General features: G+C 40.2%; 1 protein-coding gene across 6 annotated transcripts in view; it reads left to right on the forward strand.

The window, feature by feature from the left end:
- LOC139760247 (uncharacterized) overlaps positions 1 to 20077 on the forward strand; it is a 753913-nt gene that overhangs the window by 722333 nt on the left and 11503 nt on the right. For 5 of the 6 annotated variants that reach the window (XM_071683168.1, XM_071683167.1, XM_071683169.1 and 2 more), the window contains one exon: positions 10114 to 10203. The exons of the other annotated variant lie outside the window; for it this stretch is intronic. In XM_071683168.1, the coding sequence (XP_071539269.1) occupies positions 10114 to 10203 (90 nt within the window). The remainder of the gene's footprint in view (positions 1 to 10113; positions 10204 to 20077) is intronic. 6 annotated transcript variants of the gene reach the window in all.

Consider the following 20077-nt stretch of genomic DNA (forward strand, 5'->3'; position numbering starts at 1 on the left):
TCATGTGAGTCGTGAAACTGGTTTATCATGTGTGAGCTGTGAAACTGGTTTATAATGTGAGCTGTGAAACTGGTTTATCGTGTGAGCTGTGAAACTGGTTTATCATGTGACCCGTGAAACTGGTTTATCTTGTGTGAGCTGTGAAACTGGTTTATCATGTGTGAGCCGTGAAACTGGTTTATCATATGTGAGCTGTGAAACTGGTTTATCATGTGTGAGCCGTGAAACTGATTTATCATCTGCTAGCTGTGAAACTGGTTTATCATGTGCTAGCTGTTAAACTGGTTTATCATGTGTGAGCTGTGAAGCTGGTTTATCATGTGTGAGCTGTGAAACTGGTTTATGTGTGAGCAGTGAAACTGGTTTATTATGTGTGAGCTGTGAAACTGGTTTATCACATGTGAACTGTGAAATTGGTTTGTTCGGTTGTCACGAAACGTATTGATCAGCGTGACTGGGTTACGAAACTAGTTTATGAAGATTAGGCCATAAAACCACTACGTCAGGGCGGGTGGTCACGAATTTTTCTTACGAAGTGGGTTCTGTCGGAATAAGTAAGGTGCTAAACTAGTTTATCAGGTTGACTGGCTCATGAATCTAGTTTATCAGGTTTTGTGGGTCATTAAGCTAGTTTTACCATCGTCAGTGGTAACGTTATGGGTCAAGTGATCAAGGATTTATTTTTATCAAATAGGTTACGAAATTTTGTACGTGTACAGGTGGGTCACAAAACTAGTTTAGCACGACAGCAGGGCCATGAACGAACCCCACCATGGTGAATAGGTCACGAAACTAGCTTAATGTAAATCAACCATATAAAGATAAATGGGTTGCTTAACTAGTTTAACAGGGTCATTAAGGTCACGAATTTAGTTAACTGAGGAAAATAGGTCATGAAACTAGTGTATCAGGGTAAACGGGTCACGAAATCAACTCAATCAGGATAAAAGAGTCACGAAATTAGTATATTATAAGTGGGACATCAGGTTAAGTGGGTTCACGAAATCTAAGTGGGGGCCACGAAACATTATAATTGGGTTACGTGGATTACCTTGGCTTTAAGGTAAATAGGTAAAAATGAAATAGTTTACAAGGTAGATAGATCACGAAAACGATATTGTCAGGGTAAGTGGGTCACGAAATTAGTGTGAGGGTAAGTCAAGAAAATTCGTGTATTAGGGTAAGTTGTTCATGGAAAGTGTTCATCAAGAACACGAAAGTAGTCAGAGTAACTGGTCACGACTCGCGGAGCTAGGTCATTAAACTAGTTTAGCAGTCAAATTGGGTCGTGAAACTGGTTTCGCAGACAAATTGGGTCAAACTAGTTTAGCAGGCAAATTGAGTCGAGGAACTAGTTCGAGGCAAAGGGCCATGAAACTAGTTTAGCAGTCAAATTGGATCGTGAAACTAGTATAGCAAGCAAATTGGGTCTTGAAACTAGTTTAGCAGACAAATTGGGTTGTGGAATTAGTTAATCAGGGAACGAAATCAGGCACGAAACTTATCAAGACGAGTTGCTCTCCCAACACGTTTTCAGCTCGAACGGTTCACGAAATTGGGTCAGTAGGTCACGAAATTAAGGGTAGGTTGATCACGAAACTGCTGACCAAAAGTAGGTCACAAAACATATTTATTGTGAGAAATGGGGAAGCGGGCATTGAAATTATCTCTTAAGGGTCAGAAATCAAATTTACATTTCGTCACGAAAGTAGTATAAGGTTTATTAAACTAGTTTATCAGGGTCAGTTGTCCATTCAACTAGTTGATCAGGGTTAGTTGTCCGTTAAACTAGTTTATCGGGATTTTTTGTTCATTAAACTAGTTTATTAGGGCTATTTGTTTTATCAAACTAGTTTATCGAGGTTAGATATTCACTAAACTAGTTTATCAGGGTTAGTTGTTCACTAAACTAGTTTATTAGGTTACCTGCACCACAAAAGTAGTTGTCCGGGCAACGTCGGTTACGAAACTCAATTATCAGTATTATTACCCAAGGGAACTAGTGTATCAAGGTGATGAGATCACGAAACTAGTTTATCAGGAAAGGGGGGGAGGGGGAAAGGAAAATGAGTTTGTTAGGGTAGATGGGTCACGAAATTTGTTTAGCGCGATAAGTGTATCTTGAAACTAGTTTATCAGGATAATTGGATTACGAACTAGTTTATCAGGATAAGTGGGTCACGAAACTAGTTTATCAGGGTATGTGGGTCACGTAATTAGTTAATCCAGATTAGTGAGTCACGAAACTAGTTTTTTTGGAACCATGGATCGCACAGGGTACATGGGTTATGAAACTTGTTTATAAGGGTGAGTGAGTCTCGAAACTAGTTTATGAGTGAGTCACGTAACTAGTGTATTCGTGAGTCGCGTAACTAGTTCGTCATTGTAAATGGGTCATGAAAGAAAACTATTAGTGTCAGAGTCAGAAACTAGTTTAATACTGTAAGAGCTCATAAAACTAGGTTCTCACGGGTAAGTGCGTCAGGAAACTGGCTTATCAGTGTAACAGGGCAACGAAACTGGGGAATCATTATAGCTTGGTCACAAAACTAGCTTATCAGGGGAAATTGGCCATGAAACTAGTTTAATCTTAGATGGTTTAGGAGATTTAATAGGGTAAACTGCTTCCTCAAGGTAAATAGGGTCATGAGATTAGTTTATCAGTGTAGATGGATCCAAAACTGCTTTATTAGGGTAGTTAGGGTGTTAAACTAGTTTATCAAGGAAGTCGAGTCACGAAACTAGTCTGTTATGGTTTTTCACAAAATTAGTTCTTCCGAATAAATCACTTTATCGAGGTTACTGTCAAGAAAATAGTATAACAGATTATGTAGGATCGTAAAACTAGTTTATCCTATCGATTGTGGCATAAGACTAGTGTGCCAGAGTAAATGGGTTTCAGAATTGATATACACGGATAAGAAGGTCATGAAACTAGTTTATCGGGGATAACGGGATCATGACACTAGTTTATCCTTATTAGTGAGTCACTAAACTAGTTTATCAGAGTAAGTAGGTTTCAAGAGCTAGTTTATAGGGGCAAATGGGCGCAGAGGCTAGTTTATCAGGTTAAATGGGTTATGAAGCTAGTTTATCTGGGTGAGTGGGTTATGAAGCTAGTTTATCTGGGTAAGTGGATTATGAAGCTAGTTTATCTGGGTAAGTGGATTATGAAGCTAGTTTATCTGGGTAAGTGGATTATGAAGCTAGTTTATCTGGGTAAGTGGATTATGAAGCTAGTTTATCAGGATAAGTGGGTTATGAAGCTAGTTTATCAGGATAAGTGGGTTATGAAGCTAGTTTATCAGGTTAACTGGTTCATGATACTATTTTATCGGAGTAAGTGGGTTTGAAGCTAGTTTATTGGGGTAAGTGGGTTATGAAACTAGTTTATCAGGTTAAGTGGGGTCCAGAAGCTAGTTTACCAGGGTACGTGGCTCATGAAACTAATATATAAGATTAAGTGGGTCTTGATATTAGTTTATCAGCTTATGAAACTGGTTTATCAGGGTAAGTGGGCCAGTATCAGGGTAAGTGGGTCAGGAAACTAGTGTATCAGAATAAGTTAGTCACGAAATTAGGTTACTTTGGTAATTTGGATGGAACAGGTTTCACGTGATAACACTTGCAAAACTAGTTTATTGTGGTAATTAGGCAAATACAACCGTATTGTCAAGATAACTAGGTTACTTATTAGCTAATTAATGTAAGTCACGAAATTGCCTTGGGAAGTGTTACTAAATTAGGTATGGGTTAATCAGGTCACGAAACTAGTTTATCAGGCTGAGGTAGTCATGCATCTGGTTTATCAGGCTAAGGTAGTCATGCACCTGGTTTATCAGGGTAGAGGTGCCGTAAAACTAGTTTATCAGGATAAATGTGTCGTAAAACTTGAACGCGATAGATGTATCGTAAAACTAGTTTATCATGGTAGATGTATCGTAAAACTAGTTTATCAGGGTAGATGTATCATAAAACTAGTTTACCATACTAGATGCGTCGTAAAACTAGTTTATCAGGGTAGGTGTGTCATAAAACTTGCTTATCAGGGTAGATGTGCCTTAGAACTAGTCTATCAGGGTAGATGCATCGTAAAACTAGTTTATCAGGGTAGATGCATCGTAAAACTAGTTTATCATATTAGATGTGCCATAAAACTAGTCTATTAGGGTAAATGTGTCATAGAACTAGTTTATCAGGGTATGTGTGCCGTGAAACTAGTTTATCTGGGTATATGTGCCGTGAAACTAGTTTATCTGGGTGACTAGATCAAGAAGTTAAATTATCAGGTTAGGCGGGTCGTAGAATTAGTCCTTCTTGGTAAACTGGTCATGAAATTACAATATATTTGGGTAATGGGTTGGGGAAATTAGGCCATTAGTGTAAGGGATCACGAAATTAGTTTATCAGTGTAAAAGGGTCACGAATTTAGCCTTACGGTGAATTAGGGAGGGTAACTGGGTCACGAAAATAGCTCACTTTAAATTAGTTGAGAAATTATTAGAATAGGTAGTTTCTAAAAGTAGGTTTCTCTCTGTTTAGTGAGCACGAAACTGGTTTATCAGGGTAGTGAGGTCGTCAGTGTTCTGTGGTGAGTCAGTCATGAAACTAGTTTATCAGGGTAAGTGGGTTGTCTAAACTAGTTCATCAAGGTAAGTGGGGTGTCTAAATTAGTTTATCAGGATAATTGAGGTGTCTAAACTAGTTTAGCAGGATAAGTGAGGTGTCTAAACTAGTTTATTAGGGTAAGTGGGATGTCTAAACTAATTTATCAGGATAAGTGAGTTGTCTAAACTAGTTTATCAGGATAAGTGCGTGTCTAAACTAGTTTATCAGGGTAAGTGGGATGTCTAAACTAATTCATCAGGGTATGTGGGATGTCTAAACTTGTTTATGAGGGTAAGTTGGGTGTCTGAACTAGTTTATCAGGTTAAGTAGGGTGTCTAATCTAGTTTATCAGGGTAAGTGGGTGTCTAAACTAGTTTATTAGGGTAAATGAGAGGCATAACTCGTTTATCAAGGTAAGTGGGCTGTGGAATTATTCTCTAAGGATAAGTGGATACACAAAATTAGCTTATCAGGTAAGTGGGTCACGAAACTGTTTTATCAGGGCGAGTCACGAAACTGTTTTATCAGGGCGAGTCACGAAACCAGTTTTATCAAGGTAAGTGGGTCGCGAGAGTTGTTTTTATGACGGTAAAATGGGGCAACAAAACTAGTTTATATAGGGGATAATTGTCAACCTGCCTTAAACTAGTTTTCAGGGGGAATAATTGTCACCTGCCGTAAACCAGTTTATCAGGGGGATGATTGTCACCTGCCGTAAACTAGTTTGTCAGGGGGATAATTGTCACCTGCCGTAAACTAGTTTATCAGGGGGATGATTGTCAACCTGCGGTAAACTAGTTTATCAGGGGATAATTGTCAACCTGCCTTAAACTAGTTTATCAGGGGATAATTGTCACCTGCCGTAAACTAGTTTATCAGGGGGATAATTGTCACCTGCCGTAAACTAGTTTATCAGGAGGATAATTTTCAACCTGCCGTAAACTAGTTTATCAGGGGGATAATTGTCACCTGCCTTAAACTAGTTTATCAAGGGGATAATTGTCAATCTCCCGTAAACTAGTTTATCAGGGGGATAATTGTCACCTGCCTTAAACTAGTTTATCAGGGGATGATTGTCACTTGCCGTAAACTAGTTTATCGGGGGATAATTGTCACCTGCCGTAAACTAGTTTATCAGGGGGATAATTGTCAACCTGCCTTAAACTAGTTTATCAGGAGGATAATTGTCAATCTGCCTTAAACTAGTTTATCTGGGGGATGATTGTCACCTGCCGGAAACTAGTTTATCAGGGGGATAATTGTCAACCTGCCGTAAACTAGTTTATCAGGGGGGATAATTGTTACCTGTCGCAAACTAGTTTATCAGGGGGATAATTGTCACCTGCCGTAAACTAGTTTATCAGGGGGATGATTATCAACTGCCTTAAACTAGTTTATCAGGGGATGATTGTCAACCTGCCGCAAACTAGTTTATCAGGGGGGATAATTTTTAACCTCCGTAAACTAGTTTATCAGGGGGATAATTGTCACCTGCCGTAAACTAGTTTATCAGGGGGATAATTGTCACCTGCCTCAAACTAGTTTATCAGGGGGATGATTGTCAACCTGCCATAAACTAGTTTATCAGGGGATTATTGTCAACCTGCCTTAAACTAGTTTATCAAGGGGATAATTGTCAACCTGCCGTAAACTAGTCTATCAGGGGGATAATTGTCACCTGCCTTAAACTAGTTTATCAAGGGGATGATTGTCAACCTACCGTAAACTAGTTTATCAGGAGGATGATTGACAACCTCCGCAAACTAGTTTATTAGGGGAATCATCGTCACATCCCGCATTGCCTCCTAGGTCTATAGGGTCATACTTGAGAGGGTTAAGAGAGAGAACGGGAGACTGAGGGGGTCACTAGGGAGGGGCCTAGGTTAGGCAGAGGACCTGATACGCTGAGGATTGCAGGTCATGTGGACGCCTTAGGTCATGCGAGGTCAGGCTTCACAGCTGGGTCATAGATGGTTATACCAAAAAAAAAAAAAAAAAGAAATGGGTCATTTAGAATCATGCTAGAGAAATGGGTCATGCAGGACCTTACTAGAGAAATGGGTTATGCAGGACCTTACAGGAGGAATGGGACATGCAGAATCTTACTGGAGAAATGGGTCATGCAGGACCTTACTGGAGAACTGGGTCATGCACCACCATACTGCAGAACTGGGTCATGCAAGACCTTACGGGAGAAATGGGTCATGCAACACCATACTGGAGAACTGGGTCATGCACCACCATACTGGAGAACTGGGTCATGCACCACCATACTGGAGAACTGGGTCATGCACCACCATACTAGAGAACTGGGTCATGCACCACCATACTGGAGAACTGGGTCATGCACCACCATACTGGAGAACTGGGTCATGCAGAACCATACTGGAGAACTGGGTCATGCACCACCATACTAGAGAACTGGGTCATGCACCACCATACTGGAGAACTGGGTCATGCAGAACCATACTGGAGAACTGGGTCATGCACCACCATATTGGAGAACAGGAAGCACAAAACAAAAAATGTAGAAAATGCAAAAAAAAAGGACCCTCAGGCATGTAGCAGATCTTAGGTCATGTAGATTCACACGAGTCTGAGGTTTGACGAAAGAGACTTACAGAAGATGGAACGTGTGTGGGAGGTGAGGAGTATCACTTGTCTCACTCACCAGTTTGATGAATAACTGTGGCATTGATTCAGCTCCTGGTCTTACCCAAGTCTTCCCTACCTTAGTCTACTTCCTTGATGAACGTAGTTCAACCTTCACCATCAGTAACAGACCCACACAGTTCTCCTAAATTGCCAACAAGGCAAACATGAGATAACTCATATACTCATGAATAGATGCAGTAATTGTCTCACTCAGAGCTGAAATGAATCTCATGAGACCATCTGAAGACAATGAGGACATAGGTGCGCTTCAGGGATGTGAGAAATACTGGTATGTTTAGCACTGAATGTTTGAGGCTGAACATGAAGTTACGTCAGTGGGCCTGGACAATATACTGTGGCCGGAGGTGTGAGGTGCACTAGGAAAGAGTCGTGGAGGGAAATGCGCTGAGACTGGACTTGTGGGGGTCATCTTGGAGAATGAAATCATAGTGATATACGATGGAGTTGAGCATGTAGGGCCATGTAGTAGAGCAAATATTAGTTTAGGCACATGTAAGAAAACTACACCCATGGAGGTAGGGGTTTAGGTAGTGGGGAAAGGCCTTGTAGGATCATGGAGTGGAAAAGGACATGAAGATTCATGTCTTGGAGTATGGGCTTGGGCTATGTCGTAGAGATGGACTTGTTTGGGGTTGTGTAGAGGATAAAGATTATGTGGAGTTGGACATTCCTGGGGGGCTATGCAGTTGACCCAGGACACGCAGAGGAACTGGAAATGTATCTTTATGCCATGGGGTGTGGCCCTTGGGCGTGTTCTGGAGCTGGGTATGTGGGGTCATGTGGTGGAACAAGGTTATGCTGGGAAATACTGTGGAAAAGAGCCTGAGGGTTCTTGTAGAGAAGCAGTGGCAATCATGGGATGGTTAATGTAGAAAAGGTGAGCCATTAAGGTCATGTAAATGAATTGGATTCTCTAACGTCTTGTAGTGAAAGCTGGGGTCATGTCAAGCAGTGAAATAGACCTAGGTCACGTACAAACTCACGTGGGAATGGCAGGTCAGGTCGAAGAGCTGGGTCGACCAGTGCAACAATAGGAGGCTTGGGTCTTGTAGAATAATTTAGGAAGACGGACAGGATGATCTTTGGTCACATATGACCGCTACATTATACTGAACATTTAGAGTGAAGTAGGTCATGAGAAAATAAGTGAGGAGAGTTGAATTCTTAAGGAAGAAGAGCTGGAAAGTAATTTGGTGTATCATTTCCAGCGACGTGGCTTATAATTATGATCACGTTAGGTCCTCAGAACGAGTTGGGGTTATGCTAGCTGGCATGGGAGATCTTGGTTGATCGTATAAGGGTATATGGGAGAGCTGTAGCCATTTAAAGGCTTTGACAGGTTGGTTGGCAGACTCTTCATCCAAATTATTGCCTGGATATCGATTATATAGAGGTCATACAGGCTCCTCTAAGAGAGGTAGATTATACACATGAGATGGTTCAAGTTAGACCATCTGGGAGAGATTGCATTTGTCGGGAGCTTTAACATGCAGATGGGCCATACTGGGTGAACTTAAGACACTAGAAGGTGGATAAACTGAACTCCTGTAGCGGAGCATAGGTATGTATGGGAGCAGGGCTACATAGGGACGAGCTGAGAAGCTGGGTCATGGAGGGTCATGACGGATAACTAGTCGGTCGTGGGAGGTCAACCGGAGGACCTAAGTCTTGTTGTATCAAAGAATAACTAGTTGGGAAAATGCAGGTGCACTCTCCTCCCCAAAAAAGTATCTACCACCCCCCCAAGCCTGAAGTGTCTCATGATGTACAACTGGCCAACCGAGACTGCAGCTCGACTCCGCTGACGCCCTGATGCAGCTTTTCAACTGCATCAGTGTGGTAACAAAGTCGAATCTTAATCTCGGTCGGCCAGTTGCAGACTATTATATACTTCAGTCCCGGATGGCAGATACTTTTTTGGGAGAGTGTACATCTGCATTCATATTTTTCTTTTCTTTCTGAGCTCGTAGGGGAGTAGGTCGATTGAGGAGTTCATTGAGGCAAGTGGGCTTAGCTCTAGAGGGATAGATGAGTCACTCAGTGCAGAAGCGGAGGCAGGGACGTGAGTTCCGACATACATACATCTTGAGAGGTTGAGAATCTGGCGAGATTGGGTGAGGGTGAAGTGCCTCATGTATATAGAGTAGACGTCCTGGGGGGGTCACTGAATCACGAGGGCTGGACAGGAGGTCATGGGAAGGTTAAGAGGCATCTAGAATACGTCAGGTCATGGGAGGGGGAGAGACTCAGCCTCTATATATATATATATACATATATATGTATAGTGTGGCCCACGTGACCATCGTTTCCTTTGACCCTGCCTTACTGGCTTCAACCACACCACGCCACCCACAAGAAAACGATACTTTGTTCTTTCCTTTAGTGTTTTCAGTAGACCCTAATCATTCTCAACTGTGAGTGTGGCACACATACACTTGTATTGCTCTTTTTTTTTTATTTTTCTTCAAACCAAATCATGATATGTCCATATCTTCGCCAGTCGACTAATGCAAAACACTTGTCTCGGAGAGCTTAAAGATCATAACAAAAATTATTGGAGAAAATCTTATATCCTCATTGTATGCCGCATTCGTCCTAGATGATCCAAAAAATACCAGCCTTTGAGTATGTAGGTCAAAAAAAGAGAATTATAAAAAAAAGACTAAGATAATGATAATGATAATAATAATAATAATAATCATCATCAAACAACACACACCAAAAAAAACCACCCCTCCCCCAAAAAAATTTAATACAAAATCAAAAACAAAAAAAAAAATTGTACCCACAATTCTATGAGTCGGGAGAAAAAGCTAAGTATTTTTTTAGGTGCCACCTGTGACTCAGGCACCCCCACAGATTTGGCCCTCAACACCTGAAAACAAGACATCTGGGCACACATTACCAGGCCGCACAACAGTGAGTGTTTCATAGTCATAGTATATAGTCATAGTGGTATGTAGATCAGTGGAATGGCTCTTTGGAGTGCAACAAATCAGATTTTATGTCAAAAAAAAAAAAAAAATATTCATATACCAAAAAAAAAAAAAAATTTTTTTATATGACCAACCAAAAAACCAAAAAAAAAAAAAAAAGGTATCCAACATACTGTATAGTTGAGTCTTGCATTTTATAAACCACACGGTTTGTGTCCTCACACGCGGCGGGCATGCCTTAAAAATGGCAGCCGTCTGGCAATTGGGTAGTACACATTGTAAGACCCCTAATCTGAGAATATCGCAGATTTCTAGTAAAAAAAGAAAAAAAAAAATCACTTTTTCACTCTTAAAGGAACCATATATTTTTTTTTCTTACTTTCCAATCATGCACACTGGTGCGCCACACGGTTCATGCAGATAAACACTTGCTATGTTTATATATCTCGAGAGTTTATATAGTTGTTCGAGTGGTGATATACACATTCATTCAATCATTCCGTTGCTATTCAATGATCCCTTAAAGGATATTCATTTTCTCCATACGATGAGGCAGAAAGTGGTGTCAAAAAGATAATTGATAAATGATAATGATAATTATTCGGAATTTTGTAGTAGATTGTAAAAGCCAAACTCACAGTCCAAATATCTCACATTAACACTACTGATAATCTCTTCTTGGCTTGTCCATCCAGGGCAGCTTCAACTGCTTTACCCTGCACCCGCTCTTAGCCCACTCAGAGGAACGCTCACTCACTTTCTCCCTTATTTTTTTCTTTATTTTGTTCTTGTTATCCTAAATCTGCTGTCCTGTAGTGTCCCGTTACTTGTGATTCACCGATCACCGACGATGGACTGGTTAAGAAGGTTTTACATGTCTTTCTCTCATTTCTGAACCACAGTGTTTCTTCCCTCCTCTCCCCCCACTTCAAAAAAAAATCAGGGGGTGAAGGGGGGAAAAGCTACAGGAGAATTCTTAAGCAAAATGACACTTCTCCCCCCCCCCCCAACCCCCTCAACCCCCCCGTTGAATCGTCCACCACACACCACAGCCTTCACCATGTGTTTCCCTCACTTTACGGTAGGAGAGAGAGACATCATCTTACACACACACTATATGCACTGGCCACAAGTCCTCTGTCAAATAATGGGGTTTTCTTTCGCTCCTCTCATTCGTCTAGTTGTATTCTTTTCAAATTCTCATTGACCATACTGAAATATTAAAAGTACTTCTCATGCACTTGTTTCTATAATATAAATATATATACATATATATGTATATATATCTAAAAAAAAAAAAAAGTATATATATTAAAAGAAAAACATTCAATTTTTCGCTTTTTTCAAGCAAAACCATTTTTTGTGTTCTCTTTCAGACGACATTGTGAATCTATAATAAATACATGAAAAAAAAAAAACTATATATATATATATATGAGCAGGCAAAAAAAAAAAATGAAGATCATATTTGCATTGGCATTTTTTTGGATTCATGTCGAGATTTTTTCAATGTGATTCTCCCAGATTATGGGTCTTATACTATAGATACGTAGCTTGTAGTGACTTTCTCAGATTAATCTAATGACTTGCCCCTAGCATATGCTATTATACTTGAGACTGTGTGTATCTTAACGTGATCCACTACGGTACTGTGAACTTAAGTATATATAACCCGCATGACCAAAACAAAACAAAAAATTTTATATATAGATAATTGCAATGTGATTTAATCGTACAGAATCCTGAGATTCAAATTGAGTTGAAGTTGTGTTTTTTATTTTTTTTCCTCTTTTTTTTATTTTTGTCTTTCCCATATATTTTTTTTCTTTTTGATTTTTTTTTCTAACCTGTAAATAGTTTGATTTTAACACACCTGATGTTGTAATGATTGACACTTAACTAAGCTCCATAAATATAAGTTAAAGTAATGTGACAGCACTCACTAACACACTTAAATCTAACTTCTCTCCAGACGAGAACACACATTAACTAATATATATATATATATATATATATATATATATATATATATATATATATATATATATATATATATAAAGATCAAAGGCAGACAACTTTTAACAAGAACACACTTGTACTTACCAAGACACACACACACTCACACACACACACACACACACACACACACACACACACACACACACACATATATATATATATATATATATATATATATATATATATATATATATATATATATGAAGATCAAAGGTAGACAACTTTTAACAAGAACATACTTTTACTTACCAAGACACACACACGCACACACATATATGTGTATATATATATATGTGTGTGTATATATATATATATATATATATATATATATATATATATATGTGTATATATATATATATATATATATATATATATATATATATATATATATATATATACACTTCATGCCCCAGGAGTCCCTTTTGCCTTTATGAGGCTCCTTACCACTCAGGAAACTGTTTTCCTCCGTTGGCTGAGACCATGGCAATTGAGTCGTTAAGTCGTCGGTGTCTTCATCATGATAGTTTCATTGTAGGCATGAAGGATCGGGGGATGATGTTGAAACTAGGTTTGTGGTGTTCTGGTGATGGGTGATGTCCAGAGCTGAAACGGGAGAGTGTGACTCGTGTTTGTCTGGAGAGTGTGGTTTCTGATGGGTTGTACGTCTGGTGGGCTGAAGTTTAAGACTGAGTTAGAAGATCGGTTGTTCAGTGTTTGTCAAGTGTATCTTAGTGTGTATGTGTTTGTGTTTGTCAGTGTATCTTAGTGTGTATGTGTTTGTTAGTGTATCTTAGTGTGTATGTGTTTGTGTGTGTATCTTAGTGTGTATGTGTTTGTTAGTGTATCTTAGTGTGTATGTGTTTGTCAGTGTAATATTTTGTGAAGTGGGGAGATCTGTGAGTGAGGTTACTGAATTGTGTGAGTGTCAGAGGTAAGTAAATTTTTTATACATATATACTTAAGGGTTGATGGGTAGATGTAAAGTTGAAGAGGGTTGGAGAAAGAACTGCTCCTAGGGGAACCCAACGATAGAGTTGAAGTGCCTTCGAAACGAATCCATCGTGAGCAAACCTTGACACAGAGGCTGGCCATGAAACTGACCAAGTGCTTTAAGTCATTGTTTTGGAGGCGAGTGTCGAGCATATTTCTTTTTGTGGGGATGTGTCAGGGTGTCAACTCTCAAATGATTTGGTTGGTGTCTGCTTCCACTAGTACTGTGCGGGAGGAGTGTTGTGGTTGGTTGAATCCAACTAGGACATGTTGTGTGAGCTTGGTGTGTCGTGTGGTGATGGAGTGTTTGGGTCGAAACTATTTCACAGACTTTGGGGACTGAGAATACAAGTGACATTGGCCATTAGGATGAGGAGAAGGATTGGGTCTTTGGAGGAGTTTTAGAATTGGTATTATGTTGGCAAGTTTTCAGATGTTATGAATTTTGTTGTAGTAGTCAGGGGAGGGGTTGAGGATATCTGTGAGTGCTAGGAGTGCAAATGTGCCATAGTGTTTGACATAAAAGTTTGATATGGGGTCAGGTCCAGTGGCAGGCGAGTTCTTGGCTTTAATGTCATTGTTTTTATCAATGAGAGTGAGAGGTTTGGGCTGGCGGGAGTCTGTTTCTGGATGGATTTTGTGTATAGGTTTCCCATGACTATACCACTTTAGGAGTGCGGTTGATTTTTGGCTGAATTTTGATCTGTGTCTCATGAGTATGTATGTATGTTCTTAGGGAGTTCACTGGAGTGGGTGATGAGTGCTTCATGAAGGGGGGGCGATGCTAGACTGGTGTGTTGAGTGGATTTGCTTTAATGTGCGCCAGAGTTGGATCTCGTGGTTCAGTGTGTTGTGAAAGGTGTGACGAAGTTTTCAGTTCGTCTTCCAATGATTTGGATAGCAACGGTGTTATATGTATACACAAATACATGTACATTGGAACGTATATACATGTATGTGTGTGTATTTCTTTGTCTCTGTAAATACATATATATGAATGTATACATAATATGTTAAGGCATATCATTTTACGTACATATATGTATTTATATATATATATATATATATATATATATATATATATATATATATATATATATATATATATATATATTATGTCACGCCTCCAGTAAAAAGTCACCTTCAGCGGGGCTGTGTCATCAACACTGGACGACGATGAATACAGTCTCGCTGGGAAACTTGCTCCAAAGGAGTTTTATTTCCCTGATCCTGACTGGAGCGCAGTTTTGAAACCGCAGAAGCCCCATAAGAGGGGCTTTTGTGTTGTGTAATTAAGAAATTATATATATATATATATATATATATATATATATATATATATATATATATATATATATATATATATATATATATGTGTGTGTGTGTGTGTGTGTGTGTGTGTGTGTGTGTGTGTTTAGACATAGGGAGAGGATGAGTGAAGAGAGACTGATTAAGAGGATCTGTATGTCAGAAGTGGAGGGTGGGAGCATGGAGGAGACGGGGACTGAGGTAGAGATGGAAGGATCGAGTGGAGAAGACTATGGGCTACTGGGTATAGGGATCAAGAAAATTTATGCATTGGACAGACTGAATTGGATCGAAGTGCAATATGAGGGGCATGGCGTCTTGCCAGTGGGTCAAAGCAAGGCACATGGACTACAGAACAGATTGTGTGGTTTGGCTGTAGTTGGAAGAGACACCTGAAATCTTGCATGGATGAGGAAGGCAATTAGGCTAGAAATATACAGAGCGTCATCATAATACTACCCGAGGATCCCTTTCATAGGGCTCCGTGCAGCTTCAAGGCTGCGCTGTGCTTAGGAACAGGAAAGAATGGACTCCTTCCTCGCGAGACGGTCCCTAAGAAGACTGTAATCCATCCGGTCTCTTGATGATTTGGCCTTGTTGAAGGCGACCTCATCCTCGCGATTAACCATGACTGGGCGTAGCTCGGTAACACATGTACATATGTTGGTCACATTATGCTCTCCAACGACAAGGATTCGATCCTTGTATCGTTTGCATGGTAGGTGGGTACGCTGACCATTCGGATGTGGTGCCCATACAGCATAGCTGCAAAGGGTTGCGTTCCCATCTACCATACAAACAGTACGAGTTTCGCATCCTTGTTGTCAGAGAGAAGAATGCGTTCCATGAAAGTGTGTGTTCATATGTATATATATATATATTCTCATTCATCTCAGAGGGATGAGATGATTCGAGTCTTCCAACCATCTCCCCTTTGCTCTCACTTCTGGTGTCTCCAAAGTCTTTGAAACTCCTCTCAACACTCACTCGCTCTCTTTAACCCTTAGAATCTCTCTCTGCCTTCAGATCACCAGTCTTGATGGTGATCTTTTCTCACATGTGGTTCACCATTGGTTCTCCTTTCTCATGGAATTTGATGAATCTGTCCTCTTGTTCTCTGGTAGCTCGAAAGGATTTGATAAGGTCTGTGTGTTCTGAACCTTCTTTCTATGGCATGTCTCTGTCTCCTTGTTCTCTAATGCAAAATAGCGTCCTCTCTAGTCATCCACCATGATGGAAAGACATCTTATGTTGTCAGGGGTTGGTAGAAAGACTTCTTATGTTGTCAAAAATGGTGTCCCTCAAGATTCTATCTTGAAATTTAAAAACTTTTTCTTCTCTCCATAAATGCCCTTTTTCAAGATTAAATAGTATTCATTCTTACGCCGATGATTCTGCTCTGCATACTTCTCAACTCTCTCTTCCTCTTCTTAATCCATAACTTGTTCTTTTTCTCGTACTGAACATATTCCATTTCCTAATACAAACCCGTGCAGGATCAAGGACTTGGGAGACAGTACTCCAGTATTTCCAGCGCCAAGTTATAATTTTCACTTCTTTTTCTAAACCTCTCTCTTGTTTCCCAATCTTAGTTCCAAAACATTACACTTCAGCCTTGCAGTTCCTCCAGTTTATCCCCCGCGCTCCACATGAACGTCATCAAATCTGCTTCCCAAAAAACATGGGGTGTTTGAAAAACTGTTCCTTCGAAACTGGAGTTTTAATTATCCTGTGTGTGGAGTATTGTTCACACATACGAGGCGGCTCTTCTGCTTCTCCATTGATCCAGTATGGAATGAAAAGCCTTCTCGACACTCCTTTTTATAAACCATTGCTTCCCGTCCGCCTTGATGTTGCTGTCTTTTCTTTGTTCTGAAGATGTTGTTTTGGCCACTGCTCGTGTTACCCTGTCTGTGTGTGGTGCCGCTTAAAGGCTGGATCCGCACCTGCTGCTTCCCATAGTTTCTGTGTGAAGACCAGCCATACGAGCATTGTCCGTTCAGATACCACCTCCCTTCCTGGAACGGGGAAGATATGGAATTCTCTTTCCCCCTTTGTCTTTCCTATGAACCTTTCCATCTAGTTCGGACCTCGAGCACACATTAATATGTATATGCACTTTTTATCTCCATACTCTTTATCCTCAGAGATGGCCACGATAGGAACATATTGCTCATATGACAAATATATATATATATATATATATATATATATATATATATATATATATATATATATATATATATATATATGTACAACACACACAAACATTTACATCCTGCCCAGAAGTCCATTCTATCTTTATGAGGTTCCTGCAGCACTCAGGAAGCTGGCCACGTCCACCAGTCGAGATCGAGATCATAGGTCATTAAGTTTGGTAATGTCTGTGTTTCTATGTGCAGAGAGTGCAGGGCAATTGAGTAATTGAGTGCTCGGTGTCCTCTTTTATGGCGGTTGTGTCGTAGGCATGCAGGTTTCTTGAGATGAGCTGGAATAAGTGTTTGTCGTGATGGGTGATCATAAGCGAGAGAGTGTGACTCGTGTTTGTCTGGGGAATGTGGTTTCCAATTGGTGTATGTCTGGTGGGTTGGAGTTTAAGGCTACGTTGGGTGGTTATTTAGTACTTGTGTTAGTTCGTTATGTACGTGTTTTAGTAGGTGTTGTATTTGTTAGGGGTCGAGTTGATCATTAGGTAGAGGTTACTAATGTAAGCTTTTTATTTCTGCTTGAGGTATATATATATATATATATATATATATATATATATATATATATATATATATATATATATATATATATATGGGGAGACTGTGTAGTTGGAGGTACAGTCTCGTCAAAGGACTTACTCCAAAGGAGTCCATCATTTACCTGCTACTGTAAGTAGGGCAGCCTTGGGCTGCAGGAGTAACACCAGGATCCTTTCATACATTGGGATCCTGAATGGGATATATATATATATATATATATATATATATATATATATATATATATATATATATATATATATATATATATATATAAAGTGGATGAAGGCGGAACAAGGGTCTAAGATCCTGGTTGCATAAATACGAGTATTGAGTGATTTTTCAGTGTGTATAAGGGCAAAGTCAGGTATGTATGAAGGTATAATAATCCCCTCATTATACTTCGGTTGTTAGTCTAAAGCTCTGAATGCTTAAGGAAGGAGTTGTCATGTTGGAAATGAAATGGGTGAGGATAACATGTGAAATGAGATGATCATGTGAGGATAACACTGTTGAGAGTTAGGTGGTGGTGGAAAGCGTAGTCTGATCGAGAGTGCTGACTTGGGTGTGCTTGAACTGTATCAACATATGGAGAGGATGAGTGAAGAGAGTGTATCGTGCTAGAAGAGGAGGGAGTAACTTGGAAAACGAGAGGGAGACAGAGGAATGAAGTTTAAGGGGCTTTGGGGTACCAGGATCTAAATATTCAAGGGATAAAGTGAACTGAATGGATGTGGTATATTGGGGACGACGTGCTTTGCCATTAGGCTGAACTAAGGCAGACAAAAATGATGAAAGGTGAGTAGCGTCTGGGTTTTGACTAATGATGGTAGTGTATATATATATATATATATATATATATATGTCCCACTTTCTAAGAGTCCTGGTGTTGCCCAAAACGTCTTTTTAGTAGCTCCTGAAGCCCAAGGTTGCGCTGCTTCCAGTAGCAGGGAAATTTGGACTGTAACTATTCACTTGCCATGTAACCTCATGCAGGTGGAGTCCGGTGACACGAGTGTAAATATATATATATATATATATATATATATATATATATATATATATATATATATATATATATATATATATATATGAAATGACATTCCAAGTAAGTTGCTGGGCAAGAATGATTGACCTCAGACACAGTACACACCCAGATCCTTCCTGATGGTATCTAATGTTAGTAACCTCCTAACATCAATATTCTGGTCTGTGATCCACCACTTCCCTCAGCTCATGATCTGTTGGCACCTCTGTCATGAGTCTGTCGTTTCAAGCTCCTCATGAACATGTGAAGATGACCCTCGAACATTGTCATTTAATATGATAAATACTTGATCAAATCACAATACTCTTAATGAACATGACAAGTTTACATCATTCTCCAAGCTTTCCTGGTAACCCTGTGAGGTAACGCCCCAGGCTTAAAGCTTTAAGAATCTCAGCTTATGATCGTATGACGTCACTCTCCAAACAGGGAATATGTGATGTCATTAGAAGTCGTGATGTCATGAGGGCCCAGGCTCGTCACTATGACACATGACAGTCCAGGTTTATGATGACCCATGACAGTGGAGGCCTATGACAGTTGAGGCTTTGTTCATATGACAGTTCATGGCTGTGATCGTGTGACATGTTCCTCTCGCATTTCAAGGCCTTGGGTTCGACTCGCCCTCTAGCCATGGATGACCCCCTCCTGGGGCTTTTGCCCACTGCAGGATGACATACACCAACCATCTTCCGAACCTGCTGGCTTAGGGTGGCTTTATCTTCTGTGTCATCACAGTCCAATCTGGCTCCTGGACTTGCCAGTCACAGCCTTCCAGTTGAAGTCTGGTAAACTGGGGGCATCTCAACCTCCCAGAAAGGGGCCCAACCCAGTTGTTATCATATCCGATATTCAAGCTCGTCATGTGACTCGACACCTTAAGTTTGTGATCATATGGTGGTATCTCTCCAAGCTTGTGATCATGTGATGTCAACTCTCTAAGCTTGTGATCATGTGGTGTCAACTCTCCAAGCTTGTGATCATGTGATGTCAACTCTCTAAGCTTGTGATCATGTGGTGTCAACTCTCCAAGCTTGTGATCATGTGGTGTTATCTCTTCAAGCTTGTGATCATGTGGTGTCAACTCTCCAAGCTTGTGATCATGTGATGTCAACTCTCCAAACTTGTGATCATGTGGTGTCATCTCTCCAAGCTTGTGATCATGTGGTGTCAACTCTCCAAGCTTGTGATTATGTGGTGTCAACTCTCCTAACTTGTGATCATGTGGTGTCAACTCCAAGCTTGTGATCATGTGGTGTCAACTCTCCAAGCTTGTGATTATGTGGTGTCAACTCTCCAAGCTTGTGATCATGTGGTGTCAACTCTCCAAGCTTGTGATTATGTGGTGTCAACTCTCCAAGCTTGTGATCATGTGGTGTCAACTCTCCAAGCTTGTGATCATGTGGTGTCAACTCTCCAAGCTTGTGATTATGTGGTGTCAACTCTCCAAGCTTGTGATCATGTGGTGTCAACTCTCCAAGCTTGTGATCATGTGGTGTCAACTCTCCAAGATTGTGATCATGTGGTGTCAACTCTCCAAGCTTGTGATCATCTGGTGTCATCTCTCCAAGCTTGTGATCAATAGGTGTCACTTCTCCAAGCTTGTGATCATGAGGTGTCAACTCTCCAAGCTTGTGATCAAGAGGTGTCAACTCTCCAAGCTTGTGATCATGAGGTGTCAACTCTCCAAGCTTGTGATCATGAGGTGTCAACTCTCCAAGCTTGTGATCATGAGGTGTCAACTCTCC

Source organism: Panulirus ornatus, chromosome 36 (assembly GCF_036320965.1).
Source record: "Panulirus ornatus isolate Po-2019 chromosome 36, ASM3632096v1, whole genome shotgun sequence".
NCBI classification, from domain to species: domain Eukaryota; kingdom Metazoa; phylum Arthropoda; class Malacostraca; order Decapoda; family Palinuridae; genus Panulirus; species Panulirus ornatus.